Below are 20,923 nucleotides of genomic sequence, written 5' to 3' on the forward strand. Positions count from 1 at the left end.
CCAGACACACACTAAACAGTGTAGGCTATATAAATGGCTATGCACTGCCCCTTTAAGGCAAAAGGCAATGCGCTTCCCAAACTACACAATTCCAGCCCATATTATTTGATTGGAACTTGACCACCAACCCTGCAAGTGTCCTGCAGCACCCAGGAGTACCATGGCACACTGTATTTATATGAGGTCATATGAATGACTATACTGGAGGCAAAACATGGGTGTAGAGTTATGGCATAAAGGAAGGACAATAAGAGTGCTTAGCGCTCAACAATATAATATTATAGCATAATGGGGATATCACAATAATGGCATACTGTGTTGGCCATCATGGGACAGCACAGTTGCATGACCATGACGCACTACATATACAGTGATAGCAGGATATGGAAGTAAGGAAATGCTATAATTTGAGGTACAGTGGCAGAGTCACACTGGTGGTGATAACAAGAGGGAATAGGTATGAAAAAATGTGTCATAATGTGTGTGTATAGTGATGTTGTGTGGGGTGCAATGAGAGAATTATTTTGTTGGGAAATGGAAATTGTTATTAAAAATGGATTGTAAATAAAGCCTAGATTTCGTAAAACCAAAGGAAAAAATGTGTTCCTGAAGACATTTTTGGGATATGTTGCATCGTGACGTTCTGGTAGATACTTCTGGCTTTTATTAATATGTCCATTTAGTTTTCCTTGTGGGATGACCCTATTGTCATTCCATTGGAGTCCTTCTCATGATAGATTGGATGCAGACACTCAGGCAGATACAGTGTTTTTAAGGTCTTTGAACCATTTAACTGGTTTGCATCTTCTTCCTAATGACCTCATTGTCATTTTAAGCATTCCGAGGATTGGGATTCTGAAGATGTATTATTTATTATTTATTTATTAACAGTTTCTTATATAGCGCAGCATATTCCGTTGCGCTTTACAATTAGAACAACAGTAATAGAACAAAACTGGGTAAAAACAGACAGACAGAGAGGTAGGAAGGCCCTGCTCGCAAGCTTACAATCTATAGGGAAATAGGCATAGATACACAAGGATAGATGCTACTTATTGCATAATGGTCCACCAGATTGCTAGTTTCTTAATGGGTTGTATGATGATACCCCACAAAGTTATCCAAGTGTCAGGAGGGTGTGAGACTAAAGAAAGACAAAATATGTGATGTTATGAATACTCTACAGAGGATGTAATTAGATAGGGAAGCACTGAAGGTTATGTGGGTGGGTCTGGAATTTGATAGGCTTGTCTGAAGAGGTGAGTTTTCAGGGAACATTTAAAGGTTTGGAGACTAGAGGCGAGTCTTACTGTGCGTGGGAGGGCATTCCACAGAGTGGGTGAAGCCCGGATAAAGTCCTGTAATTTTGAGTGTGAGCAAGTAATGCGTGTGGATGAGAGACGTAGATCTTGTGCAGAGCGGAGAGGTCGGGTAGGGAGATATTTTGAGATGAGTGAAGAGATGTATGTTGGTGCAGTTTGGTTAATAGCCTTGTATGTGAGTAAAAGTGAAGATGAACTTGCTTGGTTCTATTCATTATGTCTACACACCTACATAATCATGCAGATCACACAATTCACAACCTGCTGTGGAGATATTGTAAGAGTTTGTACTCGCATACTGTACAATCATATTTTATCTCAACAAAACAGATCGTCGTCTGAATTGGTTTTATCTTCATCCTAATGGTCAATGTCAGGCAAACCTGTATATGCGTATACAATACCAACCATGTGTAGCCAGATAGTATCTGTAGTCTTTTCAGTAGAGGAAGATCACAAATCTTAGGGGGTCATTCCGAGTTGTTCGCTCGCAAGTGAATTTTAGCAGATTTGCTCATGCTAAGCCGCCGCCTACTGGGAGTGAATCTTAGCATCTTAAAATTGCGAACGATGTATTCGCAATATTGCGATTACACACCTCGTAGCAGTTTCTGAGTAGCTTCAGACTTACTCGGCATCTTAGATCATTTCACTGCTTGTCGTTCCTGGTTTGTCGTCACAAACACACCCAGCGTTCGCCCAGACACTCCCCCGTTTCTCCAGCCACTCCTGCGTTTTTTCCGGAAACGGTAGCGTTTTTTCCCACACGCCCATAAAACGGCCTGTTTCCGCCCAGTAACACCCATTTCCTGTCAATCACATTACGTTTGCCAGAACGATGAAAAAGCCGTGAGTAAAATTCCTAAGTGCATAGCAAATTTACTTGGCGCAGTCGCAGTGCGGACATTGCGCATGCGCATTAAGCGGAAAATCGCTGCGATGCGAAGATTTTTACCGAGCGAACAACTCGGAATGACCCCCTTATAGTAGATTGTAATAATGTGTACATATTAATCTGCATTACAAATATAAATGATATACAGGTGCGCTGAATACAATATAAACCATTCTTTAAAGAATGTGCAGCTTTAGCATGAGCACACAGTTGATTAGAAATTAATCAGATTAAAAAAAAATTAAAAAACAACAGGTCCCATAGATTTTTTAGGGACTGCTGCTCCCCCCTGTATGGATGCGTCCCGGGATACTCAGGATGAAGATATCTATGAAGAAAAGAAGCAGGAGAGTTATACAAACATTGCTCACACTCAGAGTTTTCTCCAAGTGGGCCAGAATACAACTTGATATAATATATATCAGCCACTGAAAGAGGCCGCTTTACCGTCTGCTTGCTGGATGATTGGGACCTCACCACGCACTGGGAAGGAAGCACAAAACCAAAGCGCCAGGATACCGCCAAAAGCCTGCAAGGCATAGAGTCTGGTGGAAACCAGTTGCGTCACCACGCTACTCCCCTACTCGTTTTGTCAAAGGTCTTCATCTGGACTGTCCATTGTCAGTGAAATTGTAAGAACAATAACTTTTTACCATCATGACTTGACAGTGAGCCTGTAATTGTGCCTCGCATCACAGCCGTGTGGGCATCTAAATTTAGAAAGCCACCCGCAGCATGTGTACAGGCAGCCGTTGGACCAACCTACACATAGCCAGATGCTATATATCTGAAGATATATATCGGGCATTGGCTGTGCTGCACAGGCAATGCAATATGTCTGTGAAAGATGTTGTTTACAGACATATCGTTTGTTTACACCCACCAAGTTGCTAGCGATTTGTCATCCGTTCTCCTAGTGTGTACCCAGCATAAAAGTGTGCACTTTGTTTTGTGGGTAATTGGTTCTTTTCTTCCACTTTACTTGAAATTGTGATGTGGTCAGGATTCCGGCAGTCTGTATCCCTACATTTACAATACCGACAGCGGAAACCCGATGATCAGAATCTCGATGGTAAGTACTGGTGTTGGGGTTAAACACTAGGGGGAGGGTTAGGGTTATGCCTTGGTTGCGGGTCAGGGTTATACTGTGGGGTGGGACTGTTAGGGTTAGGCAGCAGGGGAGAATGGTTATGGGAGAGGTGGGTTAGGGGTAGGATTAAAAATAAGAATTTACTTACCGATAATTCTATTTCTCATAGTCCGTAGTGGATGCTGGGACTCCGTAAGGACCATGGGGAATAGCGGCTCCGCAGGAGACTGGGCACAAAAGTAAAAGCTTGAACTAGCTGGTGTGCACTGGCTCCTCCCCCTATGACCCTCCTCCAAGCCTCAGTTAGGATACTGTGCCCGGACGAGCGTACATAATAAGGAAGGATCTTGAATCCCGGGTAAGACTCATAAAAGCCACACCAATCACACCGTACAACCTGTGATCTGAACCCAGTTAACAGTATGATAAACGAAGGAGCCTCTGAAAAGATGGCTCACAACAATAATAACCCGAATTTTGTAACAATAACTATATACAAGTATTGCAGACAATCCGCACTTGGGATGGGCGCCCAGCATCCACTACGGACTATGAGAAATAGAATTATCGGTAAGTAAATTCTTATTTTCTCTAACGTCCTAAGTGGATGCTGGGACTCCGTAAGGACCATGGGGATTATACCAAAGCTCCCAAACGGGCGGGAGAGTGCGGATGACTCTGCAGCACCGAATGAGAGAACTCCAGGTCCTCCTCAGCCAGGGTATCAAATTTGTAGAATTTAGCAAACGTGTTTGCCCCTGACCAAGTAGCTGCTCGGCAAAGTTGTAAAGCCGAGACCCCTCGGGCAGCCGCCCAAGATGAGCCCACCTTCCTTGTGGAATGGGCTTTTACAGATTTTGGCTGTGGCAGGCCTGCCACAGAATGTGCAAGCTGAATTGTACTACAAATCCAACGAGCAATAGTCTGCTTAGAAGCAGGAGCACCCAGCTTGTTGGGTGCATACAGGATAAACAGCGAGTCAGATTTCCTGACTCCAGCCGTCCTGGAAATATATATTTTCAGGGCCCTGACTACGTCCAGTAACTTGGAGTCCTCCAAGTCCCTAGTAGCCGCAGGCACCACAATAGGCTGGTTCACGTGAAACGCTGAAACCACCTTTGGGAGAAATTGAGGACGAGTCCTCAATTCTGCCCTATCCGTGTGAAAAATCAGGTAAGGGCTTTTATAAGATAAAGCCGCCAATTCTGAGACACGCCTGGCTGAAGCCAGGGCTAACAGCATTACCACCTTCCATGTGAGATATTTTAATTCCACAGTGGTGAGTGGTTCAAACCAATGTGATTTTAGGAACCCCAAAACCACATTGAGATCCCAAGGTGCCACCGGGGGCACAAAAGGAGGCTGTATATGCAGTACCCCTTTGACAAACGTCTGGACTTCAGGCACTGAAGCCAGTTCTTTTTGGAAGAAAATCGACAGGGCCGAAATTTGAACCTTAATGGACCCTAATTTTAGGCCCATAGACAGTCCTGTTTGCAGGAAATGTAGGAAGCGACCCAGTTGAAATTCCTCTGTAGGAGCCTCTTTGGCCTCACACCACGCAACATATTTTCGCCAAATGCGGTGATAATGTTTTGCGGTTACATCCTTCCTGGCCTTTATCAGGGTAGGGATGACTTCTTCTGGAATGCCTTTTTCCTTCAGGATCCGGCGTTCAACCGCCATGCCGTCAAACGCAGCCGCGGTAAGTCTTGGAACAGACAAGGCCCCTGCTGGAGCAGGTCCTTTCTTAGAGGTAGAGGCCACGGTTCCTCCGTGAGCATCTCTTGAAGTTCCGGGTACCAAGTCCTTCCTGGCCAATATGGAACCACGAGTATAGTTCTTACTCCTCTCCTTTTTATAATTCTCAGTACTTTTGGTATGAGAGGCAGAGGAGGGAACACATACACTGACTGGTACACCCATGGTGTTACCAGAGCGTCCACCGCTATTGCCTGAGGGTCCCTTGACCTGGCGCAATATCTGTCTAGTTTTTTGTTGAGACGGGACGCCATCATGTCCACCTTTGGTTTTTCCCAACGGAGTAACCCCCGGAGTAACCCCCGGGTGAAGGTCGTGTCTGCTGAGGAAGTCCGCTTCCCAGTTGTCCACTCCCGGAATGAACACTGCTGACAGTACTATCACATGATTCTCCGCCCAGCGAAGAATCCTTGCAGCTTCTGCCATCGCCCTCCTGCTTCTCGTGCCGCCCTGTCTGTTTACGTGGGCGACTGACGTGATGTTGTCCGATTGGATCAATACCGCCTGACCCTGAAGCAGGGGTTTTGCTTGACTTAGGGCATTGTAAATGGCCCTTAGTTCCAGAATGTTTATATGAAGAGATGTTTCCATGCTTGACCACAAGCCCTGGAAACTTCGTCCCTGTGTGACTGCTCCCCAGCCTCTCAGGCTGGCATCCGTGGTCACCAGGATCCAATCCTGAATGCCGAATCTGCGGCCCTCTAGTAGATGAGCACTCTGCAGCCACCACAGAAGAGACACCCTTGTCCTTGGCGACAGGGTTATCCGCTGATGCATCTGAAGATGCGATCCGGACCATTTGTCCAGAAGATCCCACTGAAACGTTCTTGCATGGAATCTTCCGAATGGAATCGCTTCGTAAGAAGCCACCATTTTTCCCAGGACCCTCGTGCACTGATGCACTGACACCTGGCCTGGTTTTAGGAGATTCCTGACTAGCTCGGATAACTCCCTGGCCTTCTCCTCTGGGAGAAACACCTTTTTCTGGACTGTGTCCAGAATCATTCCTAGGAACAGGAGACGTGTTGTTGGAATCAGCTGCGATTTTGGAATATTTAGAATCCACCCGTGCTGACGTAACACTAACTGAGATAGTGCTACTCCGACTTCTAACTGTTCCCTGGACCTTGCCCTTATCAGGAGATCGTCCAAGTAAGGGATAATTAAAACGCCTTTTCTTCGAAGAAGAATCATCATTTCGGCCATTACCTTGGTAAAGACCCGAGGTGCCGTGGACAACCCAAACGGCAGCGTCTGAAACTGATAATGACAGTTTTGTACTACAAACCTGAGGTACCCTTGGTGAGAAGGGTAGATTGGGACGTGGAGATAAGCATCTTTGATGTCCAGAGACACCATATAGTCCCCTTCTTCCAGGTTTGCTATCACTGCTCTGAGTGACTCCATCTTGAATTTGAACCTCTTTATGTAAGTGTTCAAGGATTTTAGATTTAAAATTGGTCTCACCGAGCCGTCCGGCTTCGGTACCACAAACAGCGTGGAATAATACCCCTTTCCCTGTTGTAGGAGAGGTACCTTGATTATCACCTGCTGGGAATACAGCTTGTGAATGGCTTCCAAAACTGCCTCCCTGTCGGAGGGAGACTTTGGTAGAGCAGACTTCAGGAACCGGCGAGGGGGAGACGTCTCGAATTCCAGTTTGTACCCCTGTGATACTACCTGCAGAATCCAGGGGTCCACTTGCGAGTGAGCCCACTGCGCGTTGAAATTTTTGAGACGGGCCCCCACCGTGTCCGAGTCCGCTTGTAAAGCCCCAGCGTCATGCTGAAGACTTGGCAGAAGCAGAGGAGGGCTTCTGCTCCTGGGAAGAGGCTGCCTGGTGCAGTCTTTTTCCTCTTCCTCTGCCCCGGGGCAGAAATGAGTGGCCTTTTGCCCGCTTGTACTTATGGGAACGAAAGGACTGAGTTTGAAAAGACGGTGTCTTTTTCTGCTGAGAGGTGACCTGGGGTAAAAATGTGGACTTTCCGGCCGTTGCCGTGGCCACCAGGTCCGATAGACCGGCCCCAAATAACTCCTCCCCTTTATACGGCAATACTTCCATATGTCGTTTGGAATCCGCATCCCCTGACCACTGTCGCGTCCATAACGCTCTTCTGGCAGAAATGGACATAGCACTCACTCTTGATGCCAGGGTGCAAATATCCCTCTGTGCATCACGCATATATAGTAATGCATCCTTCAAATGCTCTATAGTTAGTAATATACTGTCCCTATCCAGGGTATCAATATTTTCAGTCAGGGAATCCGACCACGCCACTCCAGCACTGCACATCCAGGCTGAGGCGATTGCTGGTCGCAGTATAACACCAGTATGTGTGTATATACCCTTCAGGATATTTTCCAGCCTTCTATCCGCTGGTTCTTTGAGGGCGGCCGTATCAGGAGACGGTAACGCTACTTGTTTAGATAAAAGTGTGAGCGCTTTATCTACTCTAGGGGGTGTTTCCCAACGCGCCCTAACCTCTGGCGGGAAAGGGTATAGTGCCAATAATTTATTAGAAATTAGCACTTTTTTATCGGGGGAAACCCACGCTTTATCACACACCTCATTTAATTCATCTGACTCAGGAAAAGCTACTGGTAGTTTTTTTACTCCCCACATAATACCCTTCTTTGTGGTACTTGTAGTGTCAGAAATGTTCAATGCCTCCTTCATTGCCGTGATCATGTAACGTGTGGCCCTACTGGACATTACGTTTGTCTCCTCGCCGTCGACACTGGACTCAGTATCTGTGTCTGGGTCTGTGCCGACCCACTGAGGTAACGGGCGTTTTATCGCCCCTGACGGTGTCTGAGACGCCTGGACAGGCACTAATTGATTTGTCGGCTGTCTCATGTCGTGAACAGTTTTTTGTAAAGTGCTGACATTGTCACGTAGTTCTTTAAATACAACCATCCAGTCAGGTGTCGACTCCCTAGGGGGTGACATCACTAACACAGGCAATTGCTCTGCTTCCACATAATTTTCCTCCTCATACATGTCGACACAATCGTACCGACACCCAGCACACACACAGGGAATGATCTGATAGAGGACAGGACCCCACTAGCCCTTTGGGGAGACAGAGGGAGAGTTTGCCAGCACATACCAGAGCGCTATATATATATATATATATATATAGGGATAACCTTATATAAGTGTTACTCCCTTTTATAGCTGCTGTTTATAATTTAGCTGCCAATAGTGCCCCCCCTCTCTCGTTTTTACCCTGATTCTGTAGGGACTGCAGGGGAGATTCAGGGAGCCGTCCTTCCAGCGGAACTGTGAGGGAAAATGGCGCTTGTGTGCTGAGGAGATAGGCTCCGCCCCTTCACGACGGCCTTATCTCCCGCTTTTTTCTGGAAAACTGGCAGGGGTTAAATACATCCATATAGCCCAGGAGCTATATGTGATGTATTTCTTTTGCCATCCTAAGGTATTTCAGTTTTTATTGCGTCTCAGGGCGCTCCCCCCCAGCGCCCTGCACCCTCAGTGACCGGAGTGTGAAGTGTGCTGAGAGCAATGGCGCACAGCTGCAGTGCTGTGCGCTACCTTAGTTGAAGACAGGAACGTCTTCTGCCGCCGATTTCACCGGACCTCTTCGTTCTTCTGGCTCTGTAAGGGGGCCGGCGGCGCGGCTCCGGGACCCATCCAGGCTGAACCTGTGATCGTCCCTCTGGAGCTAATGTCCAGTAGCCTAAGAAGCCCAATCCACTCTGCACGCAGGTGAGTTCGCTTCTTCTCCCCTTAGTCCCACGATGCAGTGAGCCTGTTGCCAGCAGGACTCACTGAAAATAAAAAACCTAAAATAAACTTTTACTCTAAGCAGCTCAGGAGAGCCACCTAGCATGCACCCTTCTCGTTCGGGCTCAAGAATCTAACTGAGGCTTGGAGGAGGGTCATAGGGGGAGGAGCCAGTGCACACCAGCTAGTTCAAGCTTTTACTTTTGTGCCCAGTCTCCTGCGGAGCCGCTATTCCCCATGGTCCTTACGGAGTCCCAGCATCCACTTAGGACGTTAGAGAAATACGTACTAGGATCCATTGGGATTTTGACCATCAGGATACCGCTGTCAGCATCCTGAACATTGTGATCATTACTGCCGAGATTTCGTGACCCGGCCCCATGTAATTGTTATACTCACATATGATATAATGCCTTGTGATAATGTTCTTTCCATTTAACTATATTACAGACTGCAAGCTCTTGACTCTCTAAGCAGTATTGTATCTTGTTTTTGTTCTATTCTTTTAATTTTGTCCGTGTATCAAGTTTTTATTCCAAGGAATGTTTTCTGTACTTGTATGATTGTAAACAGTAATAAACTTGTTCTTTAAAATAAAAAGAAAAGAAAAATGGAGGATAGACCTCCTCAGTGTAACGCTTAATTTCAATACATGACCATGTTTGTGCTCAGTATTTACAATATCCACATTAACAAACATAAATTCCTCCATTCTACTATGCAAATAAAATTCATCCTCTATTATCTTAAACACTAAAATCTATTGACATACAGTATACAGGACTCATTTAAGATGGCTGTAGGCATCTGCTGGAAATCTAGTGAGGTCCCTGGTGAGATAGTTTTAACCAATGTAATAAAAAGATTTACTGTACATAGAAGTGTCATGTGTATTAAAGATTGTTTCAATTAATCTTCACTCTCATCATTCAAGGTATAAATAATGCCATACCCAGCAGTTATTTGAAGAAAAGCAGAACAGTTTATATGTATTAAGGGTGTTGTCTTAAATTACGTGTTTTGTCCTTTCACCTTGTGCATGTCAACCTGAGAGCAATTCTTCCTTGTCTTTGGAAATATATTGCGTTGACTATGAACTGATAGAGGAACCTAACTGAACTTGTGTTGTTTGCAGGGGTCGAACAGGGAAGATCCGGGTACAGTCTCTGAAGATTGGTCTTATGTCTCTGTCTAAGGGACTGCTGGAAGAAAAATACAGATGTAAGTATAATAGTTTATTTTCATACATTTAAACAACTGTGGATTTCAGATTTTAAAGATAAGTATATATTGGCATGGAGAAATAATATATGTTCCAATGCAAAAATATTAATTTTGTTACCATATAGAGCTGCCAGACAAGTCAAAGTTTATGGCAAAGGTATTAGGTGCACAGTTTAATATCAAGGATATTGCCATTTTTAATTTGTAGGCAATCCGCAATTGAGTTTATAAAGCTCTGAATGAATCATTACCATGTAGTTGCTAATAGCTTCAAAAGGTTTTGTTGGGTAGTTAGGGATAAACTGGAGAAATGCACATATCCTCTCACACATTGTATTTATGTTAACAGCATACTGTATTTATCCATGATGTGTACTGGAATACTTCAGGTGAAATACTCGCAGGGCAGCCATCAGAGGGGGACTGTGGGGACTGGTGTACCGGGCCCATACAGAGAGGGAGGCCCGCCCCTGGCTCCTACCACCAATACTTGTAGAGCTGCACCAGTCTGTGAATCAACTGCAGGCCGATGCGCAGGGATGACTTCTTAAAACAAGCCTTATCTGCGCATCAGCTCTCTGTGATCCATTCCTGTAGGTCCACAAGACTCCACCTATATGTAACATCACAATGTATGACATCACATAGGGGTGGAGCAGAGCAGCAGAATTTTTTGGGGGGAGGGAGAGGCCCTGTCTATTTTGTCAGTCCAGGACCCCACAATTTCTGACGGCAGCCCTGAATACTTGTATTGTTCTATGGGGGAAAGAGGAGAATACTGATAAGGGTTCAGTCATTCACAGTTCACCTTGAGCACTGGGCAAGATGGAGATTCATGGAGAAAACACAGTTTACATATAAACAAGTAACTTTTACTGTGTTTAGATTGCCACAGAAAACCAGGTACTTGTATTCTTATCAGGCTACATTTCCACAAAATCCCCACATCCCAACTCTACTGTCCACATATGTGCACCACTGCAGCTGTCCCAATCCTCACTCTTACTTCTTGTTGTCTCAGCTCTGCCCTTTCGCCACTAGATTGTAATCTTTCATGAGCAGGAAATTCCCTACTCTCTACACATTTGCAATAGTTTTGTCTACCTTGTTTATCCATGTTTTAGATACAGATGTGTCATCTTACATGTCGTGTTACATATAATGCACGAGTGCCTTGTGACTCAGTAGCGCTGAGTATCTTTTTTTTTCCGAAAATGCGTCTTAGATGCAAAGTAATGTAAAAGGACACACAAGAAACTTCTGCTGATTAAAATGATATGCAGCATGCCTATATTCTGTGTGTGACTGAATTTGCATACAAAATGCTATGCTACAGTTTATGGAAAACACTGTAACGTGGCATTTCGGATGCAGAGAGAGCTGCAGTTACACACAGAATATAGGCAATATCATTTTAATCAGCAGAAACTGCTTGTGTGTCCTATTACATTACTATTACATAACGTTCTATTACATTATGGAAAAAAATGCAAGAAAAGACGCTTGACGCTACCGAGACCTGCCACAGCATTGTGCGACTTCAAGGGCTGTTCAAGGGCTGTTTGGCTGCAGCAAGGATGTAAGAGGACACATCTGTATGCTGTATTTTTCCAACGTACTGGTTGTGCTGTACACTGTGGCACCCTACATGATGATGATGATGATAATAATAATAGTAAAAGTAATAGTAATATATAACTCCTGCCACCACATATTGAAGACATGGCCATGTTTGAAAATCCCAGCTTGGAAGTGGAAGTTATTTGTGCATGGACTTTCAGACTAGGAATAAAGATGATGATAGTGGACAGCCTCCAATCAGATAATAATACAAAATCTGAGTCTGAAAGAGGAAGAGCCTTAAGGGGGAATTCAATTAGCGGTGAAAACGCGCTTTCACTGTAAAAAGGCGCAAAGTGACAGCAAATTGTGGAAAGTTTGCCAAAGCACCTATTCAATTGTCCGCGAAAGCTGTTTCACAGTAATTTTACTGCTAATTTCAATTCACCAATTTGGGATGAACAGGTGATAAACTTGGGGAAAAATCCCTATTTTAAGTTAAAAATGTCGGGATTTGTTTCTGAAACCCTGGGACAACCCTCTGAATGACTAATTAGGCACTTAGAAGTTTTTAATAAAGTACAAACTGATGGAACATGGGGTACAAGGCAATGGGACAGGTATATTTGGGTGCTTTGTGAGTGGGACAAGTGCTTTTAGACTTGCTGGTGGGAGTAATCTGTGTGTTTCCACTTTCTTTTTTAAAGTTCCCGAAAATAACCCAAGTATATACTTATACCCATTTTTATGTCCCTAAAATTTAATTTTAGCACTTATTTTGTTGAAAAAAATTACTTTCTATCGTTTCTTTCTCTGACGTCCTAGTGGATGCTGGGGACTCCGTAAGGACCATGGGGAATAGACGGCTCCGCAGGAGACTGGGCACATCTAAAGGAAGATTTAGGTCTATCTGGTGTGCACTGGCTCCTCCCCCTATGACCCTCCTCCAAGCCTCAGTTAGATTTCTGTGCCCGGCTGAGCTGGATGCACACTAGGGGCTCTCCTGAGCTCCTAGGAAGAAAGTGTTTGTTAGGTTTTTTATTTTCAGTGAGACCTGCTGGCAACAGGCTCACTGCATCGAGGGACTAAGGGGAGAAGAAGCGAACCTACCTAAGTGGTGGTAGCTTGGGCTTCTTAGGCTACTGGACACCATTAGCTCCAGAGGGATCGAACACAGGACCCGACCTCGTCGTCCGTTCCCGGAGCCGCGCCGCCGTCCCCCTTACAGAGCCAGAAGCAAGAAGGTGGTCCGGAAAATCGGCGGCTGAAGACTTCTGTCTTCTCCAAGGTAGCGCACAGCACTGCAGCTGTGTGCCATTGCTCCTCATGCACACCACACACTTCGGTCACTGATGGGTGCAGGGCGCTGGGGGGGCCCCCTGAGCAGCAATACTGACACCTTGGCTGGCAAACTGGCACCATATATAGCCCCAGAGGCTATATAGGTGCTTTTTAACCCCTGCCAGAATCCATAAAAATGCGGGAGAAAGTCCGCGAAAAAGGGGCGGAGCTATCTCCTTTCAGCACACTGGCGCCATTTTTCCCTCACAGCTCCGTTGGAGGGAAGCTCCCTGGCTCTCCCCTGCAGTCAATACTACAGAAAGGGTTAAAAAGAGAGGGGGGGCACAATTTAGGCGCAGTATACAATATATATAGGCAGCTATAAGGGAAAACACTCTTATATGTGATATCCCTGTGATATATAGCGCCCTGGTGTGTGCTGGCATACTCTCCCACTGTCTCCCCAAAGGGCTTTGTGGGGTCCTGTCCTCTGTCAGAGCATTCCCTGTGTGTGTGCTGTGTGTCGGTACGGCTGTGTCGACATGTATGAGGAGGATAATGATGTGGAGGCGGAGCGAATGCCTGTAAATGTGATGTCACCCCCTGCGGGATCGACACCGGTGTGGTTGGACTTATGGAAGGATTACGTGAAAGTGTCAACTCCTTACACAAAAGGTCGACGACACAGAACAGCCGGCTACTCAGCTTGTGCCTGTTCCAGCGTCTCAAATGTCATGGGGGGCTCTAAAAACGCCCGCTACCTCAGATGGCAGAAACAGATGTCGACACGGATACCGACTCCAGTGTCGACGACGATGAGACTAGTGTACCCTCCAAATAGGTCCACCCGTTACATGATTGAGGCAATGAAAAATGTATTACACATTTATGATAATACCCCAGGTACCACATAAAAGGGTATTATGTTTGGTGAGAGAAAACTACCAGTAGTTTTTCCTGCATCTGAGAAAATAAAATGAGGTGTGTGAGGAAGCGTTGTCTTCCCCCGGTAAGAAATTGATAATTTCTAAACGGTAATTGGCAGCGTACCCTTTCCCGCCAGAGGATAGGTCACGTTGGGAAACACCCCATAGGGTAGATACAGCGCTTACACGCTTATCAGAAAAGGTGGCACTACCGTCTCCGGATACGGCCGCCCTGAAGGAACCTGCTGATAAAAAGCAGGGGGTTACCCTGAAAGATATAGTCACACACTCTGGCATTATATTGCGACCAGCCATTGCTTCGGCATGGATGTGCAGTGCTCCCGCTGCGTGGTCAGATTCCCTGTCGGAAAATTACTATGGATAGGGACAATATTTTGCTGACAATAGAGCATATAAAAGACGTGGTCTTATACATGCGTGATGCACAGAGGGATATTTGCCGGCTGGCATCAAAAATAAGCGCTAGGTCCATTGCCGCCAGACGGGGGTTATGGACTCGGCAATGGTCAGGCGATGCCGACTCGAATCGGCACATGGAAGTTTTGCCCTATAAGGGGGTAAAACTGTTTGGGGATGGTCTTTCAGACCTCGTTTCCACAGCTACTGCTGGGAAATCGACTTTTTTGCCACAGGCTACCCCACAACAAAAGAAAGCACCGTATCATCAAGTACAGTCCTTTCGGCCCCAGAAAAGCAAGAGGGCTAGAGGCTCATCCTTTCTGCCGAGAGGCAAAGGTAGAGGAAAAAGCTGCAGCAAACAGCTAGTTCCCAAGAGCAGAAGTCCTCCCTGCGTCCGGTAAGTCCACAGCATGACGCTGGGGCTGCTCAGGCGGACCCGGGTACGGTGGGGGCCCGTCTCAGAAATTTCAGCGCCCAGTGTGCTCTCTCACATGGATCCCTGGGTCCTTCAAGTAGTATCTCAGGGGTACAGGCTGGAATTCGAGACGTTCTTCCCCCCGCCGTTTCCTAAAATCTGCCTTACCGGCACCTCCCTCTGCCAGGGAGGCGGTGTTGGTGGCTATTCAACACTATAATCACAACAAGTGATTGTCAAGGTGCCCCTCCTTCAGCAAGGAAGGGTTTACTATTCCACAATGGTTGTGGTACCGAAACAGAACGGTTCGGTGAGACCCATCTTAAAATTAAAATACTTGAACTTTTATATCAGAAGATTCAAGTTCAAGATGGAATCGCTCAGGGCGGTTATTACGAGCCTGTCACGATCCGGGTATCTGGACGCCATTACTTACCCTTCAGATGCCTCCTAAGGCTGGCTCAGCGTTCCAGGACCGGATCCCGCTGTTCCTGAGTTTCCACATGCAGAATGTCAGAGTGGTGATTTCATCAGCCGCGGCCTCCGCTGTGCCCGCGTGGTTAAATGTGCGCTTGTCAGTCTGGCGTCTCCTGTCTCCTGTGGCCGGCGTCGCCATTACTGTTTCAATTCTCACATGGATTACAAACCAAACTTCCCTCCAAGTGTCTGCATGGGCGCAGCCATCTTGGATTTTGTCATCTGATCATTTCCACCAATCTGCTGTCTGTATTGTTGATTTGCATAATTGCCTAGCCAACCCCTTCCTTGCTGCAGGTATAAGTAAGCTGTGCCTGAGCAAGGAAGTCGTCAGTGCTTTGGTTGTCTAACCTAGTTCCAGTTTGTCTCTCTCCTGTGGTTGTCTTCCAGGTTCCAGCTCCTGTCTCCAGACTTCTGCTATAGAGACCCGCACCAGCATTCCATCTGCGGTGTAGCCTGACTCTCCGATCCATTCTGGACTCACCTGTTTCCAGCTACAACAATCACCTGCTTCCAGCCCAGCTTCCAGCAGTGTACAGCTTCTCTTAAAGGGCCGGTGTCCTTTCTGCAGTTTACCACTCTCCACCGGTATTATTATTTCACCGCTCTCAAACTCCAAACTTCATTATTATTTCATCGCTCTCAAGTTCGTTTATTATTTAACTGGTTCCAGCCAGTATCCACTCCGTACCAACAACAGTCTGGTTCCAGCCAGTATCCACAGCAGCCGTTTTACCTTCAGCAGCCCAGCCTTTCCTGGAACATCAGCTGGTACGATCCTGGGTTCTCTCCATTGCTACAGTCAGGCCTGGTAAGGACTTTCCAACTAGAAGATTATAAGAACTGTCTCACACTACCAGTGCCTGTGGCCCTTGCCACCCTGTAGTACCCAGGAATTGTATTTATCCTCTGTTGACTTTTATGTTTCCTTTTACTGCTGCTGTGTTACGGAGTTTGTCATAATAAACATCATTGACTTTTATCCTGGTTGTCGTGCTCACGCCTTCGGGCAGTTATTCTACATGTTACTTACATGTCTAGGGGTCTGATACAACCTCCCAGGTTCCGTTACATCTCAGCCCCTACAACTGAGGCTGCCTCCCGTCAGCTCAGGCCCTCAGTTGTGACAGTAAGCACTGACCTAATGAATCCAGCCGGAGACCAGGATCAAGCGGCCAGGCCGATGCAAGAACTGGCAGCCCGACTTGAACATCAGGAGGCTGCACAGGGCCACATCATCCGCTGTCTCCAGGATCTCTCTACACGGCTGGATGGGATTCAAACGACCCTCCGTGGACCTGGCACGTCCGGTGCGTCCACTACAGTGACACCAGCTGTAACCCCACCCTCCTTAGCCATTTCCAGTCCACATCTTCATCTTCCAACGCCAGCAAAATTTGATGGATCTCCAAGGTTCTGCAGGGGATTTCTCAATCAATGTGAAATCCACTTTGAGCTTCTACCTGGCAATTTCTTCAGTGACCGTACCAAAATTGCCTATATCATCTCCCTTCTCAGTGGCTCAGCCCTTGACTGGGCATCACCTTTATGGGAGAAGTCTGATCCCCTGCTATCCTCCTATACTGACTTTGTAGCTACATTCAGGCGCATCTTCGACGAGCCAGGCCGGATAACATCTGCTTCATCTGAGATTCTCCGTTTACGCCAGGGAACACGTACTGTGGGACAGTATCTTATACAGTTTAAAATCCTGGCATCCGAACTGGCATGGAACGACGAGGCCCTGTATGCTGCATTCTGGCATGGCTTATCAGAACGCATCAAGGATGAGTTAGCTACCAGAGACTTGCCCTCTAAGTTGGATGAGCTAATTTCTCTTTGCACGAAGGTTGATCTACGTTTCAGAGAGAGAGCAACCGAGCGAGGAAGATCATCTACTCCTAAATCTTCTGCTCCTCCTCCTCGTCAACCATCTCCATCCAAGGATGAGCCTATGCAAATTAGTCGTTCCCGTCTATCTCCCGCTGAGCGCCGAAGACGTCTCTCTGAGTCTCTCTGTCTCTACTGTGCAGCTCCGTCGCACACTATCAATGCCTGTCCCAAACGTTCGGGAAACTCCAGATCCTAGCTCGCCAAGGAGAGGGCCGGCTAGGAGTAATGATCTCCTCTCCATCTCCTCATGACTGTAACCTCCCAGTGTCGCTCCAAATTGCTCAACGTTACAGGAACGTCATTGCCCTCCTTGATTCCGGAGCAGCTGGGAATTTCATAACCGAAGCTTATGTTAAACGGTGGTCCCTACCCACCGAGAGACTGTCCTCGTCCATCTCTTTGACTGCCGTGGATGGCAGCAAGATTTTTGACGCAGTCATTTCCTTAAGGACTCTTCCAGTTCGTCTGAGAGTGGGAGTTCTTCATTCTGAGTATATTTCTTTTTTAGTGATTCCAAGAGCCACACATCCAGTGGTTTTAGGCCTTCCATGGCTCCGTCTCCACAACCCATCAATTGACTGGACGACTACGCAAATACTGGCATGGGGTCCCTCCTGTGCTGAGACTTGTTTAGCCAAAGTTCTTCCTGTTTGTTCTTCCTTCCCCAGGTCATCTGATGTTCCGCCTCCTCCATATCAAGACTTCACGGACGTGTTCAGTAAAGCCTCTGCTGATATCCTTCCTCCTCTTAGAGAATGGGACTGCCCAATCGACCTCATTCCAGGGAAGGTTCCACCGCGAGGCCGAACTTATCCGTTGTCTCTGCCTGAGACACACTCCATGGAAGAGTACATCAAAGAGAACCTGGCGAAGGGTTTCATCCGACCATCTTCTTCTCCAGCCGGCGCAGGCTTCTTCTTCGTTAAGAAGAAAGACGGTGGTCTGCGTCCGTGCATCGACTACAGAGGTCTGAACGAAATTACCGTCAAGAACCGATACCCTTTACCCCTGATTACCGAGCTCTTTGATAGAGTTAGTGGTGCAACTATTTTCACAAAGCTGGACTTGAGGGGTGCCTACAATCTCATCCGAATCCGTGAGGGTGACGAGTGGAAGACCGCCTTTAACACCCGTGACGGACATTATGAGTACCACGTCATGCCCTTCGGATTGAGCAACGCTCCAGCAGTCTTCCAGCACTTCGTGAATGAGATTTTCAGGGACATCTTGTACCGCCATGTCGTGGTTTATCTAGACGACATCCTCATCTTTGCTAATAATCTCGAAGATCATCGTTTCTGGGTAAAAGAGGTTCTTTCCCGTCTCCGTGTCAATCACCTCTATTGTAAATTGGAGAAGTGTGTGTTTGAAGTTAAAACCATTCCGTTTCTAGGTTACATTGTGTCCGGTTCCGGACTAGAGATGGATCCTGAGAAACTCCAAGCAATCCAGAATTGGCCTATACCCTTAAGCCTCAAAGGGGTCCAGAGGTTCTTAGGGTTCGCCAATTATTATAGAAAATTTATACGAGACTTTTCCACCATTGTGGCGCCTATCACTGCATTAACCAAGAAAGGTGCTAATCCGTCCAAGTGGTCCGAGGAAGCTACACAAGCCTTTCACCTTCTGAAGCAACGGTTCATCTCTGCACCAGTTCTGAAACAGCCCGACACCGACTCTCCTTTTATCTTAGAGGTGGATGCCTCCTCCGTTGGAGTAGGAGCAGTTTTATCCCAGAGGGCCAAAGATGGACATCTACATCCTTGCAGTTTCTTCTCCCGGAAGTTCTCCCCAGCTGAGCGCAACTATGCCATTGGCGATCAGGAGTTGCTAGCCATCAAGCTCGCTCTGGAGGAGTGGAGATACCTGTTGGAGGGAGCTTCCCACTCAATCACCATACTTACCGACCACAAAAATCTTTTATATCTCAAAGGCGCACAATGTCTGAATCCTCGTCAGGCCAGATGGGCACTTTTCTTCTCTAGGTTTGACTTTAAACTCCAGTTCTGTCCGGGTTCTCAGAATCGTAAGGCCGATGCCCTTTCCCGCTCATGGGAGCAAGAAAATGAGTCCGAGTCTGCAGACAAGCATCCTATTATTAATCCGTTGGCATTCTCCACGGTAGGGATGGACTCTACGCCTCCACCAGGGAAAAGTTTTGTTAAGCCAGTTCTAAGGAAGAAGCTCATGCATTGGGCCCATGCTTCCCGTTTTGCTGGACATACAGGCATTCAGAAAACCCTTGAATTTATTTCTAGGTCCTACTGGTGGCCAACTCTGAAGAAGGATGTTATGGAATTTATTGCCTCCTGCCCAAAGTGTGCCCAACACAAAGTCTCCCGCCAGTCGCCTGCGGGGCAACTGGTTCCATTATCTGTTCCCCGTCGACCTTGGACCCATTTGTCGATGGACTTTGTTTCCAATCTACCTATCTGCAACAAGTTTAATACCATCTGGGTGGTAGTTGACCGGTTCACCAAGATGGCACATTTCATCCCTCTCACCGGTCTTCCGTCAGCTTCCAAGTTGGCTCAAGTGTTTATACAAGAGATCTTCCGACTTCACGGTCTTCCTGAAGAGATCATCTCGGATCGTGGAGTACAATTTGTAGCCAAATTTTGGCGAAGTTTGTGTCAAGCCCTCCAAGTCAAGTTAAAGTTTTCCACGGCTTACCATCCTCAGACCAATGGTCAAACCGAGAGGGTGAATCAGGACTTGGAGGCCTTCCTCCGTATATATGTGTCTTCCTCTCAAGATGACTGGGTTCAACTTCTTCCTTGGGCCGAGTTCAGCCACAACAATCAATACCATTCCTCATCTTCTTCTACACCATTCTTCATTAATTATGGATTATACCCTAAAGTCCCAGAATTCCAACCGCTTCCCGCAACTTCTGTTCCAGCAGTGGATGTCACCTTGCGTCAGTTTTCAAATAACTGGAGGAACGTCCGCGCAGCCCTGCTTAAAGCCTCATTCAGGTATAAGAAGTTTGCCGATAGGAAGCGTAGGGCGGTTCCTGCTCTCAAGGTGGGTGATCGTGTGTGGCTGTCCACGAAGAATTTGAGGTTGAGAGTTCCCAGCATGAAATTTGCACCTCGCTACATCGGACCCTTCAAGATTGAACAAGTCATCAATCCTGTTGCCTACAGGTTACAGTTACCATCCTTCTTGAAAATACCCAGGACATTTCATGTTTCTTTGTTGAAACCGCTGATCCTGAATCGGTTTCATTCCGCACTTCCTCCAGCTCCCAAAGTTCAGACTCAACGGGGAGTCGAGTACGAGGTGGCCAAGATTTTGGACTCATGTTTCCGTTACGGTCAGTTACAATACCTCATTGACTGGAAGGGCTATGGTCCTGAAGAACGCTCTTGGACCAATGCCTCAGACGTCCATGCTCCTGCCTTGGTCCGAAATTTCCACGCAAAGTTTCCTTTAAAGCCTAAGAAGTGTCCTGGGGCCACTCCTAAAGGGGGGGGTGCTGTCACGATCCGGGTATCTGGACGCCATTACTTACCCTTCAGATGCCTCCTAAGGCTGGCTCAGCGTTCCAGGACCGGATCCCGCTGTTCCTGAGTTTCCACATGCAGAATGTCAGAGTGGTGATTTCATCAGCCGCGGCCTCCGCTGTGCCCGCGTGGTTAAATGTGCGCTTGTCAGTCTGGCGTCTCCTGTGGCCGGCGTCGCCATTACTGTTTCAATTCTCACATGGATTACAAACCAAACTTCCCTCCAAGTGTCTGCATGGGCGCAGCCATCTTGGATTTTGTCATCTGATCATTTCCACCAATCTGCTGTCTGTATTGTTGATTTGCATAATTGCCTAGCCAACCCCTTCCTTGCTGCAGGTATAAGTAAGCTGTGCCTGAGCAAGGAAGTCGTCAGTGCTTTGGTTGTCTAACCTAGTTCCAGTT

At 46.9% G+C, this 20,923-nt stretch overlaps 1 protein-coding gene across 6 annotated transcripts in view; it reads left to right on the forward strand.

Annotated features, from left to right (window-relative positions):
• UTRN (utrophin) overlaps positions 1–20,923 on the forward strand; it is a 1,167,552-nt gene that overhangs the window by 969,125 nt on the left and 177,504 nt on the right. For all 6 annotated transcript variants that reach the window (XM_063917938.1, XM_063917937.1, XM_063917939.1 and 3 more), the window contains one exon: positions 9,949–10,034. In XM_063917938.1, the coding sequence (XP_063774008.1) occupies positions 9,949–10,034 (86 nt within the window). The remainder of the gene's footprint in view (positions 1–9,948; positions 10,035–20,923) is intronic.

This window comes from Pseudophryne corroboree, chromosome 4 (assembly GCF_028390025.1).
Source record: "Pseudophryne corroboree isolate aPseCor3 chromosome 4, aPseCor3.hap2, whole genome shotgun sequence".
Taxonomy (NCBI): Eukaryota; Metazoa; Chordata; class Amphibia; order Anura; family Myobatrachidae; genus Pseudophryne; species Pseudophryne corroboree.